The sequence below is a fragment of the Rhinopithecus roxellana genome, chromosome 3 (genome assembly GCF_007565055.1).
Source record: "Rhinopithecus roxellana isolate Shanxi Qingling chromosome 3, ASM756505v1, whole genome shotgun sequence".
NCBI lineage: Eukaryota > Metazoa > Chordata > Mammalia > Primates > Cercopithecidae > Rhinopithecus > Rhinopithecus roxellana.
In genome coordinates this window covers 92,377,794-92,402,815 of record NC_044551.1, presented here as the reverse complement: position 1 = coordinate 92,402,815, position 25,022 = coordinate 92,377,794, and the positions used below count along the sequence as shown (strand labels likewise).

The window sequence follows — 25,022 nt, the reverse complement described above, 5'->3', positions numbered from 1 at the left end:
GGAAGTTAACAGCAGTTGCAAAGCACGGGGGCAGGCGGGAAGAACACGATCCAAGACACATGAGCCAGGCATTGGCCACGGCAACAGGAAGATGATGGTGAAAACCAAAAGTGTCTGAGACTGGTCTCAATTTAGGAAGTTTTGCCAAGGTTGAGGATGTGCAGTGACACACCCTCAGGAGGTTCTGATGACATGTGCCCAGGGTGGCCAGGTAACAGCTTCGTTTTACACATTTGAGGGAGACATGAGACATCAATCAATACATAAAATGTAGGTTGGCTCTTTAGGAGGTAAAATGTGAAGTGGGGACGTCCAGGTCCTAGGTACATTTAAAGTTTTCTGATAGGCAATTGGTTGAGAGTTATCGAAACACCTGGACTCAATAGAGGGGAATGTCCCGGTTGCATTAAGGAGTTCTGGAGACCAAGGTGTTATCATGCAGATGAAGCCGGGAAAATACTGCAAATGTTTCTTATCAGACCTAAAGAGTCGTCTATTATAGGGTCTCCGTGCGAATATTTGTGAGGCCATGTTTGACTTCCACTTCCCAGCAAGGGCTGAACTAGTTTTTCACGACAACTTAGAAGGCCACCAGCGGAGGGGAGGGTCCATCCGTTGGCTGCGGCGCTTAGAATTTTATTTCTGGTCCATACCGGGAGAGGGCAGGGCACAAACCACCCTCCGTTCTCCAGCGCTGGCCCTCACTCAAAAAGTAGGCTCTCCCCTCGCATCCTCTTTTAACAAATTTCTGCTCTCTCCGCCCCCGTCGCTGCCATGTGGGCTCGCCTTTCCGCGCTTCATTAGGCCCTGCCGCGGCGGGGGCTGAGGGCCTCAGGGGACGGTTGCCTCCCCGCCGGGACGCCCCGGCCCTGGCCCGCATGTGGGGCGCAGTCACCCCGCCGTCGCCGCATAGCCGGGAGCCTGGCTGACCGCGTTCGCTGCAGGAGGCATCCTCAGCTAGATCCTGTTTAACTTCCCGCAGCCAGCCGGGGACCCCACCTCCCTCTGTTTCCTTCTCCCTCTCACTCCCCCACTCCTCTCTCCCTTCCCTCCGCCTCCCCCGCCTCCCCCGCCTCCCCCGCCTCCCCCGCCTCCCCCGCCTCCTCCGCCCTCGGCCACAGCGTCCGACGTGGCGCGGCCTGCAGCGCAAGCTCCGTATACGTGACTCGCGGCCCGGCGGGGCGGGCGGGCTGCGGTGACGTCAGTGCGCACGTCGTGGGTGGGCTTGGCTGCGCCACGTCGGCTTGCGGCGGCCGCGCCCCCTTAACGGCAGTGGCACTCGCTCGGTTCACGCGGCCTCGGCACCCCGCGCGCGCGCGCGCGCGTCGCTCTCCCGCCCGCTCGCTTCCCGGAGCTCACACCCGCGCTCACTCGCGCACTCCCGCCTGGCCCGAGAACCGCGCCGCCGCCTCGGCCCCGCGGAAGCCCCGCCGCGCCATGTCTTCGCCTCCCGAAGGGAAACTAGAGACTAAAGCTGGACACCCGCCCGCCGGTACTGACTCGTTTCCCCTTTCTCTCCACGCGCGGGTGCCGGGGGCGGGCTCGAACCCGGGGGCGCCGGGCGGGGGCTCCGCGGGGAGGGCCCCGGCGGGCGCTGAGACTTGGTCCGGACCCTGATGTTCGCCCGAGGGGCGCGGGCCGCGGAGACCTCGGGCGCCCAGGCCCGGGACGAGCCCGCCTGAGCTTCGGCCCGGCTTGCAGGCGGCGGAGACGCGTTTCTTCCTAAGGCGCGCGGGCCACTGTGTACCTGTGCGATTGCGCGCAGGCTCCGGTGCCTTGGGCGAACCCAGTTGCACAACTTATACCAAAGTTTTGGCGGATAATATTTACTTAGAAGGTACAAGTACAGATGTCTAGAAAGAAAGTAACAAACAATGAAAAGTCAGTGGTGTTAATATCATGGTAATGATTAATTAGAGGCTGCCAGCGTTTCATACCGATTCAAGAACCAAGGACCGGAAATAATTTTTATCGTTAATCACTCAATATGACTTTCACCGCCAGTTTCTTCCACATCCAGATTTTTTTTTTCCAAAGGTGCTTTTTCTCTTTTTGAGCAAATCCTAAACTTCTGAGCTAAGGAAGTTAACGCCAGGAAAGAGCGGTCTTTCTTAGAACCTAGGGATCTAAGCAGCCTTCATGCTTCTGCGACCACCTCCTCTCTCTCGGCGCAGTTCCTGTTTGCACTTTGGACTCTGTCCAGACGGGTCTGTTTCCGTTTCTACTCTCCAGTGGCATTCGGCCCATATGGAGGGACACTGGTGAGAAGATCAAAGGCCTTGGGTCTCAGAAGCCAAGTCACCTCAATGTGTGGATGCGTGGGGTTCTTCTAGGGTCTTAATAGCACACCTTAGTGTCATAAACTCAGTCTTCTAGGAACAGAAGTCTTTGAGAAACATGGCTTCTTTTGGTGGCACATCTGTGCCATTTTCTTGTTACAATAAAGATTCCTGGCCGGGCGCGGTGGCTCACGCCTGTAATCCCAGCACTTTGGGAGGCCAAGGAGGGTGGATCACTTGAGGTCAGGAGTTCAAGACTAGCCTGGCTAACATAGTGAAAGCCCGTCTCTACTAAAAGTACAAAAATTAGCTGGGCTTGGTGGTGGGCGCCTGTAATCCCAGCTATTCAGGAGGCCGAGGCAGAAGAATGACTTGAACCAGGGAGGCAGAGGTTGTAGTGAGCCAAGATTGAGCCAAAGCACTCCAGCCTTGGCGACAACGCGAGCGAGACTCCATCTCAAAAAAAAAAAAAAAAAGAAAATTACCATTATCCTTCTCTGCTGTCCTCTACTGTAGGGCGGGAATTCCTTGCCCCAGCACAACGAATAGGAGCTGTTCTTTAAATATGTTGCAGTCCAGTGTAGGCAATATTTTCGGTGGTGATGGAAGCTCTCTACGACAAAACTAACTGGCACTAGAAAAGAAAAATGTCTAACTGATGCCAGAGAACTTAAGAGGCATGGGGTTTTAGAAAATCATTCCACTGGGTGGAAAATGGGCTTTGGGAGAATTTGTGTTGCATTGGTTTTAAGGAAAAAAGAAAAAAAAGTACCTCAAAAGGAGGTACTTTTTTTAATGGGATTTCCTTTAAGGATAACTGACTTCCATTCTACCACAGCTGGTCCCTGTCCACCGTGGGGAGGAGCGCCTTGATTTCCACCTGGGGCAGAGCTGCCTCCAGGAACTGCCCTGGCCCTCCGCTCTCCAGGACCTAGGTTACATTAAAGCATATCTGTTGGAATGATACAGAACCAAAGTACAGTAATTAAATTGCATACAGAGATATACCCATATGGAGGATTTTTTTGTTTTCTTTGTTTTATTTATTTATTTTTTTTGAAACAGAGTCTCACTCTGTCACCTAGGCTGGAGAGTAGTGGCACGATCTTGGCTCACTTCTACCTCCGCCTCCTGGGTTCAAGAGATTCTCCTGTGTCAGCCTCCCGAGTAGCTGGGATTACAGGCACCTGCCACCACGCCTGGCTAATTTTTGTATTTTTAGTAGAGACCGGGTTTTGCCATGTTGGCCAGGCTGGTCTCGAACTCCTGACCTCAGGTGATCCACCTGCCTCAGCCTTCCAAAGTGCCCATATGGAGATTTTTAAGGTCAGAGGTATGAACTGTACATACTCACTCCCTGGGAAAAATTTCTTGCTGGACTCTGGTTTTCTTTGGATTGCAGAGTAAACAGCTAGGCTTTGTGAATTACAGAGTAAGTAGCTTATTTACCCCTCAGGAGGGAAGAGGCAGCTTATTTGTGCTAGTGTAGCAGTGAGCTTGGGTTCTAAGTTTGAGGACATCACTTCATGCTTCACTGGGACTCAGTTTTTCTCCTTTATGAAATGCGAGGTTTGGGCCTCAGGGCAAGTCGCAGGGAGGGGCTGCGTTTGCTGCAGTGACTCTTCTGGCCCTCTTCGGCGTAAGGGTACCAGCACTGTTCATCCCACAGGTAAACTCCTCTAGTGACTTCAGGGCAGCTCCTTTAGACTTATGGGATGAGCTCCTGGCTTGTGGCTGTCACCGTCTGTCATCTGTCTCCAAGACGATAGTTAAGAGGAGGGGCCTGACAGCAGCACCCCTCAAATGCCAGCAGCACCCCCTCAAATGCACTTTCCCAGGTGTTACAGAGGACTGTGTGTGAACCTTTTTTGGCAGGAAGCTCCGGTGTTCTTGTTTAGTCTGGCATTGCCAGAGAGTAGGCAGCTCTGAAGGGTAGATAGTTTAAAAAAAAAAAAAAAAGGCAGTCCACTGCAATAAAGGATAATCATCAAGGATTGCCAAGAGCACAGTTCATAAACCAAAATCACTGCCTTAAACACATTGAGAATGCTTTCATTAAGTGCTTAAATTGGATAACAGACTTGTGCCTCAATGCTCAATCAGAAACAATAAAATTCTCTTACAGTGACTATCTTAATGTTCTTTTGTGTCTTCTCTTTATTGCTGTCTGGCCCATATCTCCTCCTGTACATTCCTGCAATCCCCTTGTTTTCCTTCGTGCACTAACCTTTGCCTGTCTGCCTGTCTTCTTGCTTCCAGGGTTGGGTCTTCTCCATCTGTTTATTCCCTGGGGTGGCACAAAATACTTAATAAGCGCTCCTGAGTTTCTCCAGGGCCTCTTCTCACCCCTCACTGCCCCCATAGCATACAGGGCCCACACCTTCCTCGGCTCTGAGCGCTCTCTACTGTGCACAGGGATGCAGGTGGTCCTCTTGGCCGGTTCAGGCAGCAGACTAGTGGAAACACTAATGAAGTATGTTGAGTGTCACAATGTACTGACACACTTCTAAGCACTTGGCACGTTTAACTCATGAAATCAGCAGTCATCTTACTGCTGAGATACCGAGCACAGTGCCATTTAAAAACCTGACCCAGAGCCGAGTGCGGTGACTCACGCCTGTCATCCCAGCACTGTGGGAGACCCCGGTGGGGAGAGCACCTGCGGTCAGCAGTTCAAGACTAGCCTGGCCAACATGGTGAAACCCCGTCTCTACCAAAAATACAAAATTAAGTGTGGTGATGGGTGCCTGTAATCTCAGCTACTCCGGAGACTGAGGCAGGAGAATCTCTTGAACCTGGGAGACAGAGGTTGTGGTGAGCCAGGATCATGCCACTGGCCTCCAGCCTGGGCAAGAAGAGCAAGAACTTAGTCTGAAATAAAAAAAAAAACCTTACCCAACTGTTTGGAGTATCTGTTACCAACTCGCCTGAGCTAGTGACCTAATGGGAGCAACTAGAAAGGCTGTTGCCTTTTGGAACTTCAGCAGCCTGTGGGACGACTCCGTCCCTGGCCAGGTGTCTCCTCCCAAGGTGGGAGACAAATGAGGCAGTTTGTAAAGGCTTCTGAAGAGTGTTAGAGAAAGGTGCCGTGCAAATACAGGTATTGTTATTTACAAGTGATGATGGCACTGCATCACGTCCTGGCAAATGTGCTGTCGTCTGCAGTCCTCTGTAAAAGTAATCCAGCCTTAATGATTTGAGACCTGACCACTGCTCTTGACTACAAAATCTTTGCAGAGAAATGGGGTGAGACTGCTTGTTTGATGAGTTATTGCAAATGCAGATTAGCAAAGTTAGAATTAGCAAGATTCTTTCTGTTTCATCTAACAGCAGTCATAGCATTCCATAGCAGAAAGGGGGACCTAATTATAAGCCTTGCTATTGCTCATTTCTGCCAGTCTTTGTGAGTCTGTGGCAGTGAGATGGGTAAAATTTCTTTGTTAAATACATTTTGCTGGCCCAGTTCCCCTCCATTTCCCAGTGGAGCCAAAACCATGTGTCAGTAGAGTTCTCATAAATCTGTTACGTGATAGCTTTGAATGTTACTAATCTTACATATGGTTTTCTTTGAAAAGCAGACTCTACATCCCCTCTCAAAGTGAATTAAATGGAAATATAAGCACAATTGTATTTCTTTCAAGTAAAATGGAAAATAGACCATGTTACTTTTTTTAGTAACTTCAAAGTAACTTAGTTCTTATACTAATTGATCCTTCAGACATGAGTTAAGGATGCCTTTCAAAACTCGAGTGTAATTCCCCCTGAATTTTCTCCCTGAATTATCTCCCTCCAGAAAGACTTTCAGATTATCGATTGCTAGAAACGGAAGACTAATTTGTCTTCTGTTAACCCTGCGGTCACAGATTTGCTAAGCATAGTCCCAATGTCAACCAGTCAGGACCATAGATTGAGGGGTCCAGATTAGAGGTCTGCTCTTGTTCCCAACATGCCAAGGAAAACAAGACCCTTTAGTTACCACGGTTTTTTTTAGAAGCTTTCTGTCAAGGCGGCCCCTGACATTTCACCTCTTCCCTAGCCTTTTTTTTTTTTTTTTCTCCAGACAGGGTCTCAGTCTTGAGTGCAGTGGCATGACCTTGGCTCACTGTAACCTTGGCCTCCTGGGCTCGAGAGATCTCGCCTCAGTGTGCTGAGTAACTGGGACTACAAGTGTGCACCATCATACCCAGCTAATTTGTGTATTTTATGTAGACACAAGGTTTTACTATGTTGCCCAGTCAGGTCTCAAACTCCTGGGCTCAAGCGATTGCCCACCTTGGCCTCCCAAAGTGTTGGGACTTCAGGTATGAGCCACCACGCCCAGCCTTCTCTAGCCATTTTTGGTTATCTGTGCCTTCTCACGTCTTTGGTGAGTGTCCTTTTCATTTCGGCCAGTGCCCTGTGCATTCTTACTTGGTTTTGTGACTGCTTTCCCCTTCCCAGCTTCAGAAATCTTTTTTGTTTCTATAGAGAATATTCACTTTTGTATAAAGTACTAGATTAGGTATAGAAAATGGTACTTCGTCTTGTAACAAACAACCTAAATTCTCAGTGGCCAAACTAATCCAAGTTTATTTTCTGTCTTGGGGGGCGGTCTTCTTAACAAAGAACAATTCAGAGGCCCAGACACTCCCTGCTGCATAACACCAGCTTTTCAATGTGTGGCTGCTGCAGAGGAGACAAGTGTAGGTCACCGTGCTGGGATCTGTATGGTGTGGCCAGCAAGTGGTGTGCGTCATCACATCAGTTTCCTATGGCTGCTGTACCAAATCACAATACACTTAGTGGTTTTAAACAACACAATTTTATTATGTTATAGTTCTAGAGGTGAAACGTCCCACATGGGTCTCACTGGGCTAAAATCAAGGTATCCACAGGTGAGTGGTTCCTTCTGGATGCTCAGGGGAGAATCCATTTTCTTGCCTTTTCCAACTTCTAGAGGCCACCTACTTTCCTTGGTTCATGGCCCCTTCCTCCACAAGCCAAGGAAAGCTTCTTCAAAGGCAGCAATGACCAGTCACATCCTCACATTGCACACTCGGATCCCTGATTCTTCTGCCTCCCTCTTTCACATTTAGAGACCCTTGAGATTACATGGGCCCATCTGGGTAATCCAGAATAATCTCCTCACCTTCACAGTCTGTGATTCTAAGCACAGAATAGCAGTTTCCCTTCTTTCTTCCTCAGCTTAAGGTCAGCTGATTAGCAACCGTAATTCCATCTACAACCTTCATTTCCCCTGGCCATGTAGCCCAGCACACTTACAGGTTCCAGAGTAGGGGGACATGATGTCATGATGCTGCCCACCAAAGTCACTTTTCCCCATACTATTGGGCAGGACTCAGTTTGATGCCCCCAATCCAACTACGGGGAAGCTGGGAGTGAGACTGGTGAACACCTGACTAGTCCTTGCCTCAACCAACTCCCAATGCCAGCTTTTCCAAAGCACGTCCAGGCAGCAGATCCTACTTTCCCCTAAACTTTCTGAAATCAGCCTCCCTATACTCAGGGATATACATGTAGCTGCTCCATGTACCTCCCAGCTTGAAAGGGGCCCAGTCAGCTGTCCAGCAGGGTGCCCATCCTGGCCCAGTCAGTACTGAATTTGTCCTTTGGGTCAAAAACCATGTCATGGATGGAACACACACTGCTGTGGAAGATGGAGTCAGGCATTACTACTTCAGAGTCAAAGCTCCGTGGCCCAGGGGAGTCCCACTATGTCTCTGAACTTCATTCTTTAACGGGGTTGCTCCACGTAATTTAAGAGCCTTCTCACCTTCAGTCTATGATTCTGAGCACAGAATAAATAGCAATATGAAGCCAACAAGAGTGCAAATTCAGGAATGTATCTGGGGCTCTGGCTCATTTTTTAGCACAAACCATTACTTCTAGCTTATATGTGCACACGTGAAAGCTCCTGTAAGGGCCCCATTTGGTCTGGGGGCAAGGGTCTCATTGGGGTCTTCAATAACTTGTATCTGTTACTGGGCCAGACTGTCAGCACTCACTCTCTGCGTACGTTCTTACCGCCTCTCACCCCTTTATCCTCTCCATTTTTTAGGGTTCCCACTTTCAGGTGCATGGGCTTCCATAAATGTGAGTCTCCACTTGCCAGTGACTTTCCTCTCTCCTGGTGGAGTCATTTTTCTTAACTAAGATAGGCCATAGTCTCTTGCTCTGTTCGCATTGGGAAGTTCTACCCACCTAATCTCACCAACCCCTTTGCTTACCTGCCAATACATTGCTCTACCTAAAATCCTGTGGTTTAATCATAACCTGCAGCAGTGGTGGTTTTCTGTTTTGTTTTGTTCTTTCCACCAGAACAGTCCTCAGAACCTTTCATCTCTTCTTTTAGGTAGAAGAGCTTCGTTTGAATAATATTTCAATAGCTCTTCTCAGGCAAGAACAAAGGTAGCATATACTTGTGTGTCATGCTCCAGTACCTGCAGTGAATGCTTTTGGGACATTTGTGTGAATTAACAGCGCTTCCTAGCCCCCCACTGTAAACTGCTCCCTGGTTCATGGGACTCTTCCGGTATATCCCCTTTTTTCTTCCCGCAATAGCATTTTCTAGCTATTTTCTTGCTATTTGCTATTGCCATTTTCTTGCTATCTGCTATTGAGCACTAGCAGATAGCAAGCCACCAGTGACTCTGTCTTACAGCCAGCCATCCTGACACCTGAGGATGGATGCTTGGCCCAGGGTCCCATGTAGTCATTTGCTTCCCTGGTGTTTGCTTACCTCCCAGATGTGACCATGGGTAAAGCTTCCTCCACTCCCCTTCCCATTTGGGCGGGCAGCTGCTCTGTAGAGAGCTTTTCATTTCAAACTCACCTTTCCTTATCTAGGTAGTGTAATAACCTGGCCCTATCTGTAGGCCATTCCTTTGAGTTACTCTCAGAAGCCATGGTGCTGTATTTCCTGGAAGGAGTCTGAGGAAGGAAAGGCTTACCTATGATTAAGGGTGGAACCCAGTCTGCCACTTGCCAGCTGTGCGATTTGGGGCCACTGGCTTCCCCTTCTCCCTGCCTCAGGATCTACTCCGTGGGGCTGCTGTACAGTGGAAAGATGCGTGGACTCCACGTGGTTAGAGCAGTGCCTGTCACAGAGTGGTGATGAAGAGCAGAAGTTGGATCTGTGATTCTCCAGAATATTCCTCACTTAGGTGCTGATGTAATGGCAGAGGTCCTGGTGGTGATCAGCACCATGGTGGGCAGTTGCTTTACAGGGCATGGCCTTCATTCCCCAGCAACCCATAGGGCAGTGCTCTTTAAGGAACTGCTGTGAAGAGAAGGTGAAGAACTGGAAAAGCACCAATGATTTGAGGACTCTAGAGGCCTCTCTAAGTACTAAATGTTAAATTAAAAACCCATTTAATAAGACTAGCTAACAGTGGAGCACATCCTGTGTGCCAGGCCCTGTTGGAGGCATTTCATGTGTGCTAACTCATGTAATCCTCAGTTGGCCCTGAGAGAGGGGAACATTGTCACCCTTTCGTCATAGGTGGAAGACCCTGAGGCACAGAGAGCTTCAGCAACTTGCCCACACACAGCCACACACACACACAAGCACATACGTAGGCACACATGTGCACACACTTATGCACAGGCACATGCACACACAGGCAAAGCTGGGATTTGAACCCAAGGTTCTAGCTCCAGCATCTGTGTTATTAGCCGCTGCACAGCACTTCTGCTAAGAGGAAGCTTATTCTTTACATTTGAAGCTCTCATCTGAATAACAACCACCACCACAACAAAAATCTAAGGTTTTTCTGTTTCTCCTAAAAATACTGATTTGCAAATCATTCTGCAAAGATTTCTGCAAAAGTAATTCTGCTTTTGTAGTTTTACAAATGAAGAATTCTAGAGACAGTGATGCAACAATCACAATAAATATGTGCTGTCATATTTTTTGGCAGTATTGCAAGTTAAAATGAACCTGTCTCAGCTTTGAGTTATTATTATGATTATTGCCACTTTTTATTGCTACATTAATCACCAAACATACTGAGAGGGATTAATGAAGTTAATTGTTTTTAGAAACTAGATTAAATGCAAGTGCTAATGCTGGGTGACTGAGCCCTGACATTGTGTGCTTATTTCAGTGGAGGAGTGGACAGGCTGCTCTGCAGGAGCTGCGGAAGACTTGATCATTTCAAATGTCACCTTGACATTCATCATTAGTTTTCTTTGTAGTTAGTTGCACAGCTCTTTTTATTTTTACTTTATGAACACATCTGTGAGTTACAGTTTAAAAGTTTCACGTGTGCCAAGTTGAAAAGATTCAGAGATCATTTTTAAATGGGCATCTGTATTATTGGTTCATCCTGCCTTAACAAAATACCACAGACTGGGTGGCTTAAACCACAGACATTTATTTCTCCCAGCTTGGGAGTCCGAAGTCCACGATCAAGGTGTCGGCAGCCCTGCTTTCTCCTGAGGCCTCTCTCCTGGTCTTGCAGACGGCACTTTCTTGCTGTTACCTCACAGGCCATTTCTTTGTGTGTGCACATCCCTGGTGTCTCTTTCTCTTATAAAGACACCGTTTCTATTATATTAGAGCCCTACCTCAATTCCTTATTTTAACTTGATTATCTTTTAAAGACCCTCTGTCCAAATACAATTGCAATTTAAGGGTATGTCAGGACTCCAACCTATGAATTTTGGGGGTATACTATTCAGCCCGTAATAGCATCTTTCATCAATTTCTGATGAGCATGGGAAAGAGGTGGGATAGAGCGGGGAGGAAAATTAATTTTTAAAGAGCATTTAGTGAGACAGTTCTTCTAAGCTCTTCCTTGGGCCCAAAACATTCATAACTCCGAGATCCTATGCTTCAAGAGAGTGGAAAATGACCCTAAGGTGTAGATAATTGTATTTTCAGTCTCCATTTCTGATTGGGAGGCCAACTACATAGGCTGGGAAATCTTAGATTAAAAAGCTGCCTGCAAATGGTAGGTCTCTTCTGTTTTGTCTTTGGCTTTTCGCTTTTTTAAAAAAAAAATTGACCTTGAAAGGAATTCCTAGAAACCCAAAACAAAGAAGGAACTGAAATTCAGACCTTTAGCATGAGAGGTGGGCCCACAGGAGGCAGGGAATAGCCAAGGCTGGATGCTCAGAGGCCACACCCCTGGGGACAGGGTGGAAGAGGGAAACCTGCCCAGTGGCCCTGGGAGGGCCAGGAAGCCGGGCTGTGTCAGCCTGGGCTCCACATGGGGACAGAAGTTTCCTTGAGAATTTGCAAACAAAGGTTTGCTTTTACATGAGTTCAGTTCATATTTGCACTGTTTGGCAATTTGTCTTCTGAGAAATCTGCCTTGAAAAGGATTTTCAGACACCCATACTCCTGACTTGACAAAAACACATGTAGCATCTCCCCAGAGGGTTGCTGTCTGCATCACAGGCCCCATAAGATCCTTACTGGTAAAGCCCAGTGAAGACAGGTTCCTCCTCCACAGTCTCCCAGGACAAGAGCAAGAATCCACAGACAAAAACAGACAGCAGGATTAGACTCCAGAGGACTTTAGAAAATCAAATAATTGGATATACAACTAAAATGATTATATAAAGGAACACAAAAGAAAAGAATAAGACCCCATCAAATACAGACTTAGTGAATTTGAGACAAAAGCTCTAGGAATGAAAAATACAATGATTAAAAATCAATTGATGGGATATAGAGCATATTTTTGAGAGAATTACTGAGCAGGATTCTGTTTCCTTCTGCCCCAAGTAGAATCTCCTCTCTGTTGATAAGAGGTGCGGGCAGCAGGGAGATGTTAGTTCTGAACCCAAGCCAGCAGAGGAATGGTTTAAACACAGTTCTTCATTTTCCTTGCTCTCTTTTGCCCTTTTCTAACAGCTGCTGGGGCAATGCTGGTCCTGGGAGCAAATGTCACCATCTCCCTCCAGTCAGGGGCTGACGAAGTCTCCCAGGGAAATTGAAGACCAGTAAACCTGAAGCATGTAAGCCCCAGGCTGCCTCTCCCATTCTCCTTCCCATTCATCAGCAGCATAAAGAAACTTGGCCTGGACTTTCGTGACTCAGCAGGGTCCACCCCAATTTAAAATGCCAGAGGACATGGTGTGGCAAGTTGACTGTATCATGATGTTAGCCATCTTGTGGCGGAGACTTGAAGGGTAAAGCTCAGTAAGGCCTGCACCCAGAGCCTGGGGGGCCAATGACCGCAAGGAAAACGGCCCTGCTTTCTAGCCAGCACCCCACTCTCCCGAACACCTCTCTCTCAACAGTCTGAGGAAGTTTATCTCCTTTCTGCAGATGAAGCAGGGAATCTTTGAGAATCTGAGACCCTAGTCTGAGACCACATAGCTAAGGGCGTGGAGGAACGTGCTGACCCCAAAACACATGCTGGTGGCTACCATGTGAGGCAGGCTTTTTGGATATAGGGCCAGCCAGCATTTCCAAATTCTGTTCCATGGAACACTGTAGTCTTGATGGAGGATAACTGGTATTATACCAAAAAAAAAAGTGTGTGGTCAGATAGGCTGGGGAGAGCTGGCATGCTCTATGCCTGCCGTAAGTCTTCCTCATGCAGGGTAGCACACTAAGGGCCAAGAAGTTCTCTCTTGGGGAAACCTATTTAATTTTGTTCAACCTAGCATTTCCCACTCTTACTAGATCCTACATCACCCTACCCATTACAACACAGTATTAACATATTAGCCATAAAGGAATTGCAAATCAAACCACAATAAGAGACCACATCACACCCATTAGGATGGCTATAATTAAAAAGACACACAATAGCAGGTGTTGGGAACATGTGGAGAATTGGAACCCACACACTGGTGGGAATGTGAAATAGTGTGGAGGCTTTGGAAGAGAGCTTGGTGGTTTTCAGAAGGATAAATTCAGAGTTACCATGTGGCCTGGCAGTTCCACTTCTCGGTATATACTCAGGGAAATGAAAACATATGTCCATACAAAAACTTATGTATAGGTTCTTCATAGCTGCATTGTTCATAATAGCCAAAAAAGTAGAAACAACACAAATGTCTAATTGACAAGTGGAGAGATACAATGTGATGTATCCATGCAATAGAATATTATTTGACAAGAAGAGGAATGAGATACTTACATGTGCTATAACATGGAGGAACCTGGAAAATACGCTAAGTGCACGGAGCTAGTCACCAAAGGCCACATATTTTATAATTCCACTTACATCAAATGTCCAGAATAAGCATGTGGCGGGTGACTGGCTGCCCGGAGTTGGGAGGGGTGGAATGGAGGGTGACTGTTCATGGGTGTGGGGTTTCTGTTTGGGGTGATGAAAATCTCCTAAAATTGATTATGGCAATGGTTGTACAATTCTGAATGCGCTCAAAGCCATTGAATTATACCAGTTAAATGAGTGAATTGTATTCTACATGACTTACATATCTATAAAGCTGTTTTTTAAAACTAAGTTAACATCGGCCAGCGGTAGGCTTTCATAGCACAGTTTGGGTAAAGCTGCAGCAGAAGTTTTGTTGCCAATTGCCTGGGCTCTGTGAAGGCACAGTAGCTGTCCCATGTCACCCATCACCATATCACCCCATCAAAAACATCTTCGATATTTGAGAAGGTAAATTTCAGAGGGGAGGGTTGAGGTGAGTCCTTGTGTTGAGGCTGTGGAGAACTGAAAGCAGCAGCCATGCTCTTTGTGTAGTTTGTGCCCTGGTTACACTGCTGCTCTTACAAAATACTTGAAAGGTGACCAAATAGAAAAGCAAGAGCCTTGGAAAGTTTCTGAGCAGATCTATAGTGAGAGATTATGTTGAGTGCTGTATCATTTTGAATTTACCCCGACAGCCTTGACCTTCCCTAGTTAATCATTGTAATTGCCAGATTATCCAGACTAACTTGTGGCCATTGAGCAACCAAAACCTTTCCAACTGGTCCCCCTGATCCACAGGCAGCCCCATTTCCACATTAATCCCACTCTTTCTGTTTTCATTTCAGTGAAAGCTGGTGGAATGCGAATTGTGCAGAAACATCCACATACTGGAGACGCCAAAGAAGAGAAAGACAAGGATGACCAGGAATGGGAAAGCCCCAGGTGGGACGATGCTGGTGACTTGAGCATGTTTCCCAAAAACCCTATTCGGTTAAACATTAACATTTGTTCTCTGTTCTATGATTCTGATAACTCCTGGGCTATGTGGGGGCCCTGTTCTGTGTATATTTCCCTTCCTAATCAGGGAGGAGGGGGCTTTTTCTCAGGGGAGAAATAGAGCCCCTAGAGGTCCTCTTCCCTGACCAGTTCCCACGAGCCCACCCTGTTCCCCACCCCACATCAGGGCTGGTGCCCCGTCTGTCTGTGCAGTTAGAGACCTACCTCCACCTGCCCAGGTGCCTGGGTTTAGCCAGTGTGCCTTCCTTCCTGGAAGCCAGGGCAAGCCAAGCCAAGCAGGAGCAACTGCCTGTGGCCCCTTCGTTTTCTGATGGTGGACACAGCTGCCCGCCACCCTCTCCCCAAGGCTAGACCACCAGAGTGGGCAAAGTAGACAAATTCTTGCACCTGTGAGTCTTTTGTGCTCCAGGTTTCTGTTGTCATTCCAGAGAAACAAATACTAACAATTTCTGGGCAGTAGTTTGCAACTTAGGCTTCCATACTGAAATCACATGGAGACCCTTGAGAATTGCCACACTGGTTGAACCTCAGGGGTGGACCTGTCTGTCTGTGGAACCAGGGCAAAAACTTCTGATTTAAGAATGGTTAAAGCATTTCCTCCCTCGGATCATCAGCCAGATCTAGAATTACAAGGCCATGCCCTTATGAGGACTGGGTGTCCTTATATGATACCTCTGCTCCCACCCCTCCTGGGGCCAGCACAGGGGTCTCCTTGCAGACCCCTCCTCCCCGCTCGACACCTATTTTCCTTAAAGGTTCAGATTTCCAGTTGGGTTCAGGGAGCTTGAAAGGAATCCATTTCCCTCGACTTTGCAATACGGAAACAGGCACCACTAACACACCTCTGCAGGAGCTCATCCACATAGAAGAAAGCACTAAGCTAAGCTCTACTTATAGCTTGTCTCCAGATGATGTCTCGGCCAGAAGAGGAGAGGGTGTGGAAAGGGAAAGAGGCTGTGGAAAGAAGCTAACCTTGATTCCTGCGGATTAGGTGCATGCTTTTATTTCGTTTCATTCCAGCCATCCTGAATAGTAGGTGGTATTCTCCCCAGTTTGTGCACGAGGAAAAAGAACCCCAAAGAGGGTATCAGCTTGCCCGTATCATGTATCTTGCTAGGTAATGGAGCAGGAATTTCAACCCAGTTCTCATGCAGTGCTCAGCGGGCTGGGCTTCCAAATGGGTACTTGCCAAGAGCAGGCACCCACATGAGGAAGTGGTGCATGTTCTTGGTAACCCTGCCTGTCTGCTTCTAAGTAGCCTTCCCCATTGAGTATTGTCTATAAAACCTCAGACAGTATGAGTTATGGAGCGGCCATGTGAGGGAAGGACAGCATTTTGGGTGACGTTTCTGAGTGATTATTAGTGATTATTGTCCATTTTAAATCATGAGATTAGCAGTGTAAAGATTCAGTCCCAGTTCTGGTTTTAAAAGAAGGCAGTTTAAAGAAAGTGCTAGAATTTTCCGGGCATGGTGGCTCACGCCAGTAATCCCAGCACTTTGGAAGGCCGAGGTGGGTGGATCACTTGAGGTCAGGGGTGCGAGACCAGCCTGGCCAACATGGGGAAACCCCGTCTCTACTAAAAATACAAAAATCAGTCAGGTGTGGTGACATGTACCTGTAATCCCAGCTACTCAAGAGACTGAGGCAGGAGAATCACCTGAACCCGGGAGGCGGAGATTACAGTGAGCCAAGATCATGCCACTGCACTCCAGCTGCGGCAACAGAAAGAAACTCCCATCTCACAAAAAAAAAAAAAAAAAAAAAAGAAAACACTAGAATTATTTTTCTCATTGACCGTGTTCACAAAGCTGTGTTTGGAACATAATAGCATCAGCAACTCTCCTGTAAGTTCACAGTTGTATATCTGAAAGACTTGCGGCCCGGCTTATTTTGGAATGGAGAAATTTGGGGGTTTAGGAGGATAATACTGCTTTTAGGAGAATAAAACCTTGCACGTACCACATAGCACCCCCAGTGGGGTCTCAGGCAGCATGTTTTAATCTGTATGTGATGTTCAAACTGAATTAGATAACATTTTTAAATTTAGGGAGTCATGTCACTTCAGGTTAAGTTTTGCCTCAGTATAAGTTATTAGGAAACCTTCCATTTTCCGAGCATTCTCAATTCCGAGTTTGGGAATTGAGGCTAAGAGTGTGTAAGCTTGTAGTAATTTCCCTCTAAGAAACCTGGGGTGTTGTTGCCCTTCTTCAGAACCACCTGTTTCCCTAAGGAAGAACGAGGGCAAGAGATAACGCCTTGCCTAGAAGAAAGAGTCCTGGAAAGTTAATGAAACACATGCTTTTCTTGGTGAGTTTAAGTGGAGTAAGGTCCCAACAGCTAGTTCCCTGCCTAACACAGTGTCAATACAATGAGAGATAGCAATTTATTAGCAAGTTTAGAAATAAGGACAGAACAGCCCACTAGTTTTCTTTGTATTGATTTTTTTCGTGAGTTGAAATGCAGCTTTTCTAGAAGATGAGCAATTTAAATAAATAAGCCAGAGGATGAACGGTTGAAGAGAAAAGATGGAGCACCCCAGCACTGTAGATTGTAGCATCTTATTTACCTTAAAGATTTATTCTCTATCTCTAGAGAACCAGATATTTTGAAGCAGGCGGAACTGCAGGGTATGGTTTGCAAAGCACATGAGCAAGGCTTTTGTTGATATTGTTCCCTGCAGCCAAATTGCTAGGATACATTCCTGATGAGTGTGTTAGCACTTGTCCTCTTGACTTTGGCTTGGCTGTTTACTGCTGTGGGTTAAACAACTTGACACAGCATTTACAGAATGGGGTAAGCCTGTGTATACTCTTCAGCTATTGATGTAAGGTGCCAAAATAGCCCTTTCTAACACACTCCACCAGGCCTGGTACTCTGTGTAATAGTTTACTTTTACCACCGTGCACTCCCACTCCCCATTTCTCTGGTGGGCTGATTGCATAATCGTAATTAATAATCATCATCACTCATTCGTACAGAGTGCAGTGAGCTTGGCCCTGTTCTAACTGCTCTGTTCATATTAATTCATTTGGTCTGTGCTACTACTCACTTTGTTATCATCCCTGTCTCAGAGCTGGTTATTATTGGCCATTACTCCCATTCTGAATTACTACTCCCTCTTCAACAGTTCTGAGAGTGAAGTGACTTTTCCAAGGGCACACGGTAAGTAAGTGGCAGTGCCAGCATTCCAGTGCTGGTGGCAGTTTCCAGATTCCCTACGCTCCTCCACAAGGCTTTGCTTACCCATTGAGCTCTTGTTTTGTGCTGGGCACTTGCTAAGTGCTTCACATTGGGTTTAATACTCACTGCACCCATAAGTTGGTATTACTGTGCCCACTATAGAGATGAGGAAAGCAAAGTTTATGGAGGTTTCCAACCTAATGATATGTAATCAGTCATTGGCCTGGCCAGGGTTTAGCCTTGAGTCTGTCTTGATTTGGAAGCCCTTGCCCCTGACATGTCACATAAGTCCCTGGATCCACATAGACTACAATCCTGATCTCTCTGTAAATGAAACTTACTGATTCTGGGGTTGCCCATAACCTTGTCTATGCTCCTGAAACCCATAATCCTACCCTTTTCATGCCTCACCATCAGTAGATGCTCTAATTATCACTTTACAATAAGGTTTCAGGGGGCTGGGCTGGTTTTACTTTAGGTATGGAAAAGCCTACTTACTTGCAGAATATATAAAACAATTATCCTCTTGGAAATGTCTTAGGGCATGTGACTTTCCTATCCACATTACCCTGATCCTAAAGTTTTATATTTTTTAATTTTGATCCCAGTGTTGTTTAGATATGAAAATGAGTACCTAACACCAAATGCCAGTTTCCTCCTTAGCCGTAGATGTACATTTGCAACACTTTCTTTTCCTTGCCAGACATTTAAGACTAGTTTTAAATTTACTGACTCATCTCTGGTGGCTTCCTTCCCCATTAATTGGAAAATCAAGTACTGATTACAGAGAAAAGGGACAAATGGAAGATTAAAGATGTTATTGTATTGACAGGAAAAAAAAAAAAACCCTGCAACTTTTACTAGTAGTTATTTTTCTTGCAATTGTTTATGCAACTCTTATTCCCTTGAATCTTGTAGTTTTCCACAGACTTGAACATAATTTCTTATGCTCCCAAGTTGTTTTGAGATGCTGTGTTAAAAAAAAAAAAAAAAGAGCCAAAATGTGAAAATGCTGCCAAAGAATTTTCATCAACCTGGGTTCTAGTTACTGGTGGCTCTTCATGTCCAGGAAGAGTAATAGCCATTATTATTAGCTAATACTTCCCTGTGTGGCTGCTTGGTTCTATCTCAGAGCTGACCCAGTTAAGGAAAGTGGTGGTTTTCAAGCCTTTTGCTGAGTGTCATAAGATGAAGTAGCCAGTTTCGTTATGTAAAGGAGAGATCGCAGGCATAGAATGGACGTCAGGAGTCAGAGTTCAGAAAACAGTTGAATGTCAAACATTTACTGACATTCTGCCATGAACTGGGCTTGGTACAAGATATTAAGAAGGAATGGGTAACAGAAGGGGTAAACCAGAAAAGAACAGGTTTGGTCACTGACAAGTGGTGGATGGGAAAGGGGTGGAAGGATGGGAGAAACTGGAATGGGGAATAAGGAACAGTTCTTCCCTGAGCTTGGCTTTTTGCATAGTCCTGACCTAGAACCATGTCACTGTTTTACATACCTGACAAGGAAGCCAGCAATTCACATCAACCAAGAGGTGGGAGGGACCCAAAATGGCATACAAGCACTGATGGATTGAAGGGAGTGGGAAATGCAATTGCTTGATATAACCAAATTGAGGGGAGTGGGGAGTTACCTAAGTCACTTTGGAAAACAACATCTTTGAGTGGTTACTATAAGGCCAAAGACAATAAAGAACTATGCATAAATGCTGTATTTCAGTTAGTAAACAGGCTTCTTAAAGGGCATGGTTTAGCAATTCTGAAATTGCCTTATGTAAATACTAGGATTCAACAAACAAAGAGCCAAGTTCCTCACTGTCAGAGAAAGAGGTTACAAATAGGAAAGGGAGAAGATTGAAATGAACTTGGTGCTGTTGGATGGGAACTGGAAGTATTTGTATGAACATATGGTTTGGATGGATGGATGGATGGATGGATGGATGGATGGATGGATGGATGGATGGTAGATACAAACATACCTATACAGATATACAGAAATGAATATGGATGAGAGGGTTAGTGTCATACCTGTATTTCCTAGCTTTGTTCACTGAGAGGGCCTGAAGAACTGACACCCATGCAGCCATAAGCATCCCTGGGGCCCAGATTGTGGTGTCTAAACACCATTCCCCAGTCAGAGGAACAAGGGTTTCTTAGAGAAGTAGTTGATTCCAGGCCACGACAGGAAAAATACTAGATGAGCCTGGAATACACTGTAGTGCCAGAACATAAGGAAGTTCTCCAGAAAGGTTTGGGGCAGGGCAGAATGTTACAGAAGCCCAGCTGAAGGATCTCCTTATGGCCTTAGCTGGAATAATTTGTAGCAAAGTCATAGTATTCGTTGTTTTTTTTTTTTTTTTTTTTTTTTTTTTTTTTTGAGATGGAGTTTCACTCTTGTTGCCCATGCTGGAGTGCAGTGGTGTGATCTCAGCTCACTGCAACCTCTGCCTTCCAGTTTCAAGGGATTCTCCTCTGAGTATTTGGGATTACAGGCACCCGCCATCACGTCCAGCTAATTTTTTTTGTATTTTTATTAGAGACAGGGTTTCACCATGTTGGCTAGGCTGGTCTCAAACTCCTGACCTTGTGATCCACCTGCTTTAGCCTGCCAAAGTGCTGGGATTACAGGCATGAGCCACCAGGCCTGGCCGATAGTGTTAGATTTTAACCGATACGGTAAAATAAATATTCATGAGTCCATACTGATATAAATAATTGAATTAATAAGCCAGGAGAACGGATAGCTATTTTTTATAGAAGAACTCCTTAGTGAACTTAATGTGTAAGAAAGGAGGTAACTAGAATATCACCAGGAGGCAGACAGCACAGTAATTGTTGTAGACAAGATCCACTGATGGATGTCAGAATTAATGGGTAAAAGTTTGAGGAAAAACACGATATTTATGTAGTCAACAGGATATTTGCATAGTCTCAAAGTATCTTCCCCAATATATTGGTTAATTACAAAACAAAATGAAAAGAGTGTCTTTACCATGGAAGCCATGAGAAGCACATTGTGTACAGTATGAAAACAGAAACAAGGCAGAGCACCACCTTCAGCCTCAACTGGGAAAATGCAGGTTGATTGTCACAAAAAATACTGTAAAAAGCCTTCGCTGCTCTGCCTGTGTCTGTGAGTGACCATGAAGGTGCAATGTGTGTTTGATTTGGGGGTTACAAATAAATTTTAGCAAGTAGGCAAGTTTACAAAAATGGAATACATAAATAGTAATGATGAACTGAACTTATTATCTCGCCCTTTATAGAAAAGTTTTGCCAACCCTCATTTTAACTTAGTCTGCCTTCAAAAACTAGTCTACTACTTTATAAACAACTTAAGAAACTTACAACAGTATACTTCTAATTACCACTCTACCCACTTTGTGTTTTATCATATACTTCTACTAGTACTATAAAAAATAATGTGCTGGTGATTACTTGACTCCTGGCCCTCCAAGAAAAAAATGTTAAAAGCCCCAATTTGTAGTATTTGTTATTTTTATAGTGTGAATACTCCTACCACAGCGCCCCCCACCAACCTGCTTTTTTTTTTGAGATAGGGTCTCATCTTGCCACTCAGGCTGGATTGCAATGGCATAATCCTGGCTCACTGCAGCCTCAACCTCCTGGGCTCAAGCAGTCCTCCCATCTCTGCCTCCCAAGTAGCTAGGACTAGAGGTGTGCACCACCACACTCAGCTAATTTTTAAATTTTTTTTGTAGAGACCAGGTCTCACCACATTGCCCAGGCTGGTCTCAAATTCTCAAGCTCAAGCCATCCACCTACCTCAGCCTCTCAAAGTGCTGGGATTACAGGCGTGAACCACCGCACCCAGCTACAGCCAATTTTAAACTAACAACATGACATCACTAAACATAGACTTGTGAAGGCATGTATGTGAACAGTCAGCTCTACATACCAGTGTCAGTCAGCTCCAACACACCACTGACTACAACTTCCACTTATATTGTCATTGTTTTTAAGAGTAGCCTTTTAAAGATGTTTAAAGAAAGATAGATATGAAATATCTTTTAAAGATTCATTATGTGCATCTAATGTTCATTCTGTCTGGTGTCCTTTCTTTCTTCCCACCAGGTTTCTATCTGTTTTATTCTCTTTCTGAAAATATTTGTGATAGTGTCTGCTGGAGATGAATTCTTCCAGGTTTTGTCTTTCTGAAAATGTCTTTGTTTTGTTTTTACTTTTGAAAGATGTTTTCACGGCCAGGTACGGTGGTATTCCATTTTTTCTGGCTTCCATTGTGTACAGTGAGAAGTCAGCCATAATTCTTGTCATTTTTCTCTGTACGTAATGTTTCTGTTTACCTATGGTTACTTTCAAGATTTTCTCTTTATTTCTGTTTTTCAACAGTGTGTTTGTGGTGCACCAAGTTTGGTTGTCTTTGTATGTATCTTACTTTCACTGAGTATTTTTGATCTATGATTTGGGGTCATCAGCTTGGAAAAATTGTTGACCATTGTCTTTTCAAAAATTTCTTTGCTTCATTTTTCTCTTCTTTTTTTGAAACTCCAGTTATCCCCGTATAAAACCATTTGATATGTTCACAGGCCTCAGATGCTCTGTTTTTCTCCCCTCTGCCACCGACTCCTTTTTCCTCTGGTTTCTTTTGAACCTGACTCCTTTCTCTCGTGCCCAGTGTGGTGATAAGTCCAGTGAAAGAATTCTTCATCTCTGATATCCCGTTTTTCATTTCCACTTCCATTTGGCTTTTAAAAATATATAGCTTCCATTTCCATGCTGAAATTTTCTGTCTTTTCACACATATTTGTCACAGTTATTTTAAATCTTCATCTGATGGGTCTGACATCCAGGCTTAGTCCCTCGTTCTGTTAACTGTTCCTTTACAATGGGTCACATCACTTCTTTGAGGGTCTTTTAATTTTTAACTAAAGTAAAACCTGGTGTGTAAAAGAATGACAGAGACAGAAATAACTCTAGAAGCTGAAGTAAATAATATTTACATCAGTCCAGAAAACAGCATGCCTTTCTGTTCAAACCCATTCGTGTGTGTGTGTGTGTGTGTGTGTGTGTGTGTGTGTGTGTGTGTGTGAATTTAGTATTTATCATTGAACTGGGTCTGGGCTGTGTTTCTGCTTTAGTTAGACTGAAGACTTCACAAACATCAAATTAATTGAAGGTAGGATTATAACCTTCCCACTTGTAGTGGCTTAGGATATGAGTGCCTCGAAGGTGTGTCTATTTTCCTGCCCTGCCGTTGGACTTCAGCAGGCTCTGTGTGTATGCTGAGCCTTGTGGGTTAGAGCCTTTCAATTCCCCCATCCCTTTCCAACCAAGGTGGGTCTCTGCTTAGTCCTGGGTGAGGCCTAGAGTGCCAGTGGGAATCATAGTATTTGCCTCATGTGATTATAATTCACTGGTCAATTAGACAAAATATAAAAACACCTCAACCATCTCAGTCACATATTAAGTGATAGCTGTTATTACATCTGTGGGGATTTTTAAAACTTTTTATTTTGAAATGATTTCAGACATACAGAAAAGTTGCCAAAAAAAAAAAAAGTACTAAAAAGATCCCATCTACCCCTTACCATATACCCCATATGGTAGAATTTCACTACATTGCTCCTCCCATTTCTTACCCTCACATATGTCTAAATCTACATCTGTCTGTTTATACGAACTTTCTTCTGAAGAGCCCTTTTACTCTGGAATACTTTAGTGTATGTTTACTAAAAGCAAGTACTGTATAATTATCAAAATCAGGAAACTAACATTGAAACAGTAGTGTTGCCTAATCTACAGACTCTTCAGACTTGGCCCGGTTTCCCACTACTGCCACAAATTTCAGTCCAGGATAATTCCTTCATTCAGTGATATCTCTTTAGTCGCCTTTAATCTAGAACAGTTGTCCAGCTTTTTAAAATCTTTCATGACCTTAACATGTTTGAAGAGCATAGGTCATTTATTTTGTAGGAAGTTCCTCAGTTCAGTTTTTCTGATGTGCCTCCACGATTGAATTCAGGTCCTGATTTCAGGGCAGGGACCGCACGAAGCGAGGTCTTGTCCTCCTTGGTGTATTGGATCAGGAGGTACACGACACTCCCCATCTCATGGCTGGTGATGCTAGCTTTGGTCATTCAGTTAAGATGGCATCTGCTAAGTTTCTCCTCTATTAGTTTACTATTTTACCCTTTGTAATTCGTACGTATCTCACGGGGGAATACTTTGCAACTCTATGAGTATCATGTTTCTCATCAAACTTTCGCCTGCTACTTTGAGCACTCACTGATGATGCTTGCCTAAAACAGTGACTACTGTAGAGATACTGTATTTATTTCCCAGGGCTGCCTTAACAAAATGCCACAACCTGGGTGGCTTCAAATAACACATTTGTCATCTCAGTTCTGGAGTCTAGAAGGCTGAAAGCAAGGTGTTGGCAGGTTGGTGGCTTCTGAGAGCTGTGGGAAGCATGTGTTCCATGCTGCTCCATTGCTGGTGGTTTCCAGCAATCTCTGGCATCCCCTGGCTTGTAGATGGCGTCACTCCAGTCCTGTGCCTTTACATGGTTTCTCCCTGTGTCTCTTTACATCGTCTTTCCTCTTTGCATGTCTCTGTGTCCAAATTTCCCCTTTTCATAAGGACGCTGGTCATACTGGATTAGGACCCATCCTGATGACTTCATTTTAACTGGATTAATAAAGATCCCATTTCCACATAAGCTCACATTCTGAAGTGCTGGGAGTTAGGATGTCAACATGCCTTTCTTGGAAGACGCAAGTCAACCCATAGCAGATGCCAAATGGTGAGCTATGGCAATTTTTAATGGTTCTCATTATTATCATTGTTAAGATAATAAACAGAAAATTTTAAACTTCAGTTAAAAGATGGCCCAGCCATGTGCCAGCTTAAATCTCAGGCCTGTATGCCTGGAAATTTTTATCTTTGAGCCATGATTTGCATGTTTGAACTTTAAGCCGTTTGATGAACCAATTTCAACATCACCCTTAAGTTCCAGTGTCACCTTTTGTATCCAGGCTAGTTGTGAGCTGCCTTTTAAAAGGGGCGTGTCCCTGTTCTCTATGATGTGTGTGGAGATTTCAGCAGACCAGGGATGCTGAGCACCAGCCAGCTGTCAGCTCCAGTTTTTGTTTGTTTGTTTGTTTGTTTGTATTGAGACAGTCTCGCTCTATTGCCCAAACTGGAGTGCAGTGGCGTGATCTCAGCTCACTGCAACCTCCACCTCGCAGGTTCAAGTGATTCTCCTGCCTCAGCCTCCCGAGTAGCTGGGATTACAGGCTACATGCCATGCTTGGGTAATTATTGTACTTTTAGTAGAGATGGGGTCTCACCGTGTTGGCCAGGCTGGTTTCAAACTCCTGACCTCAGCTGATTGCCTGCCTCAGCCTCCCAAAGTGTTGGGTTTACAGGCATGAGC

At 45.2% G+C, this 25,022-nt stretch overlaps 1 protein-coding gene across 1 annotated transcript in view; it reads left to right on the top strand.

The window, feature by feature from the left end:
• The first annotated feature begins 1,229 nt into the window (after positions 1 to 1,229).
• The window catches only part of DAP (death associated protein), a 76,542-nt gene continuing 52,749 nt past the window's right edge, over positions 1,230 to 25,022 (top strand). The window contains exons 1-2 of the mRNA XM_010356610.2: positions 1,230 to 1,492; positions 14,245 to 14,341. Of these exons, the coding sequence (XP_010354912.1) occupies positions 1,438 to 1,492; positions 14,245 to 14,341 (152 nt within the window). The 5' untranslated portion in view covers positions 1,230 to 1,437. The remainder of the gene's footprint in view (positions 1,493 to 14,244; positions 14,342 to 25,022) is intronic.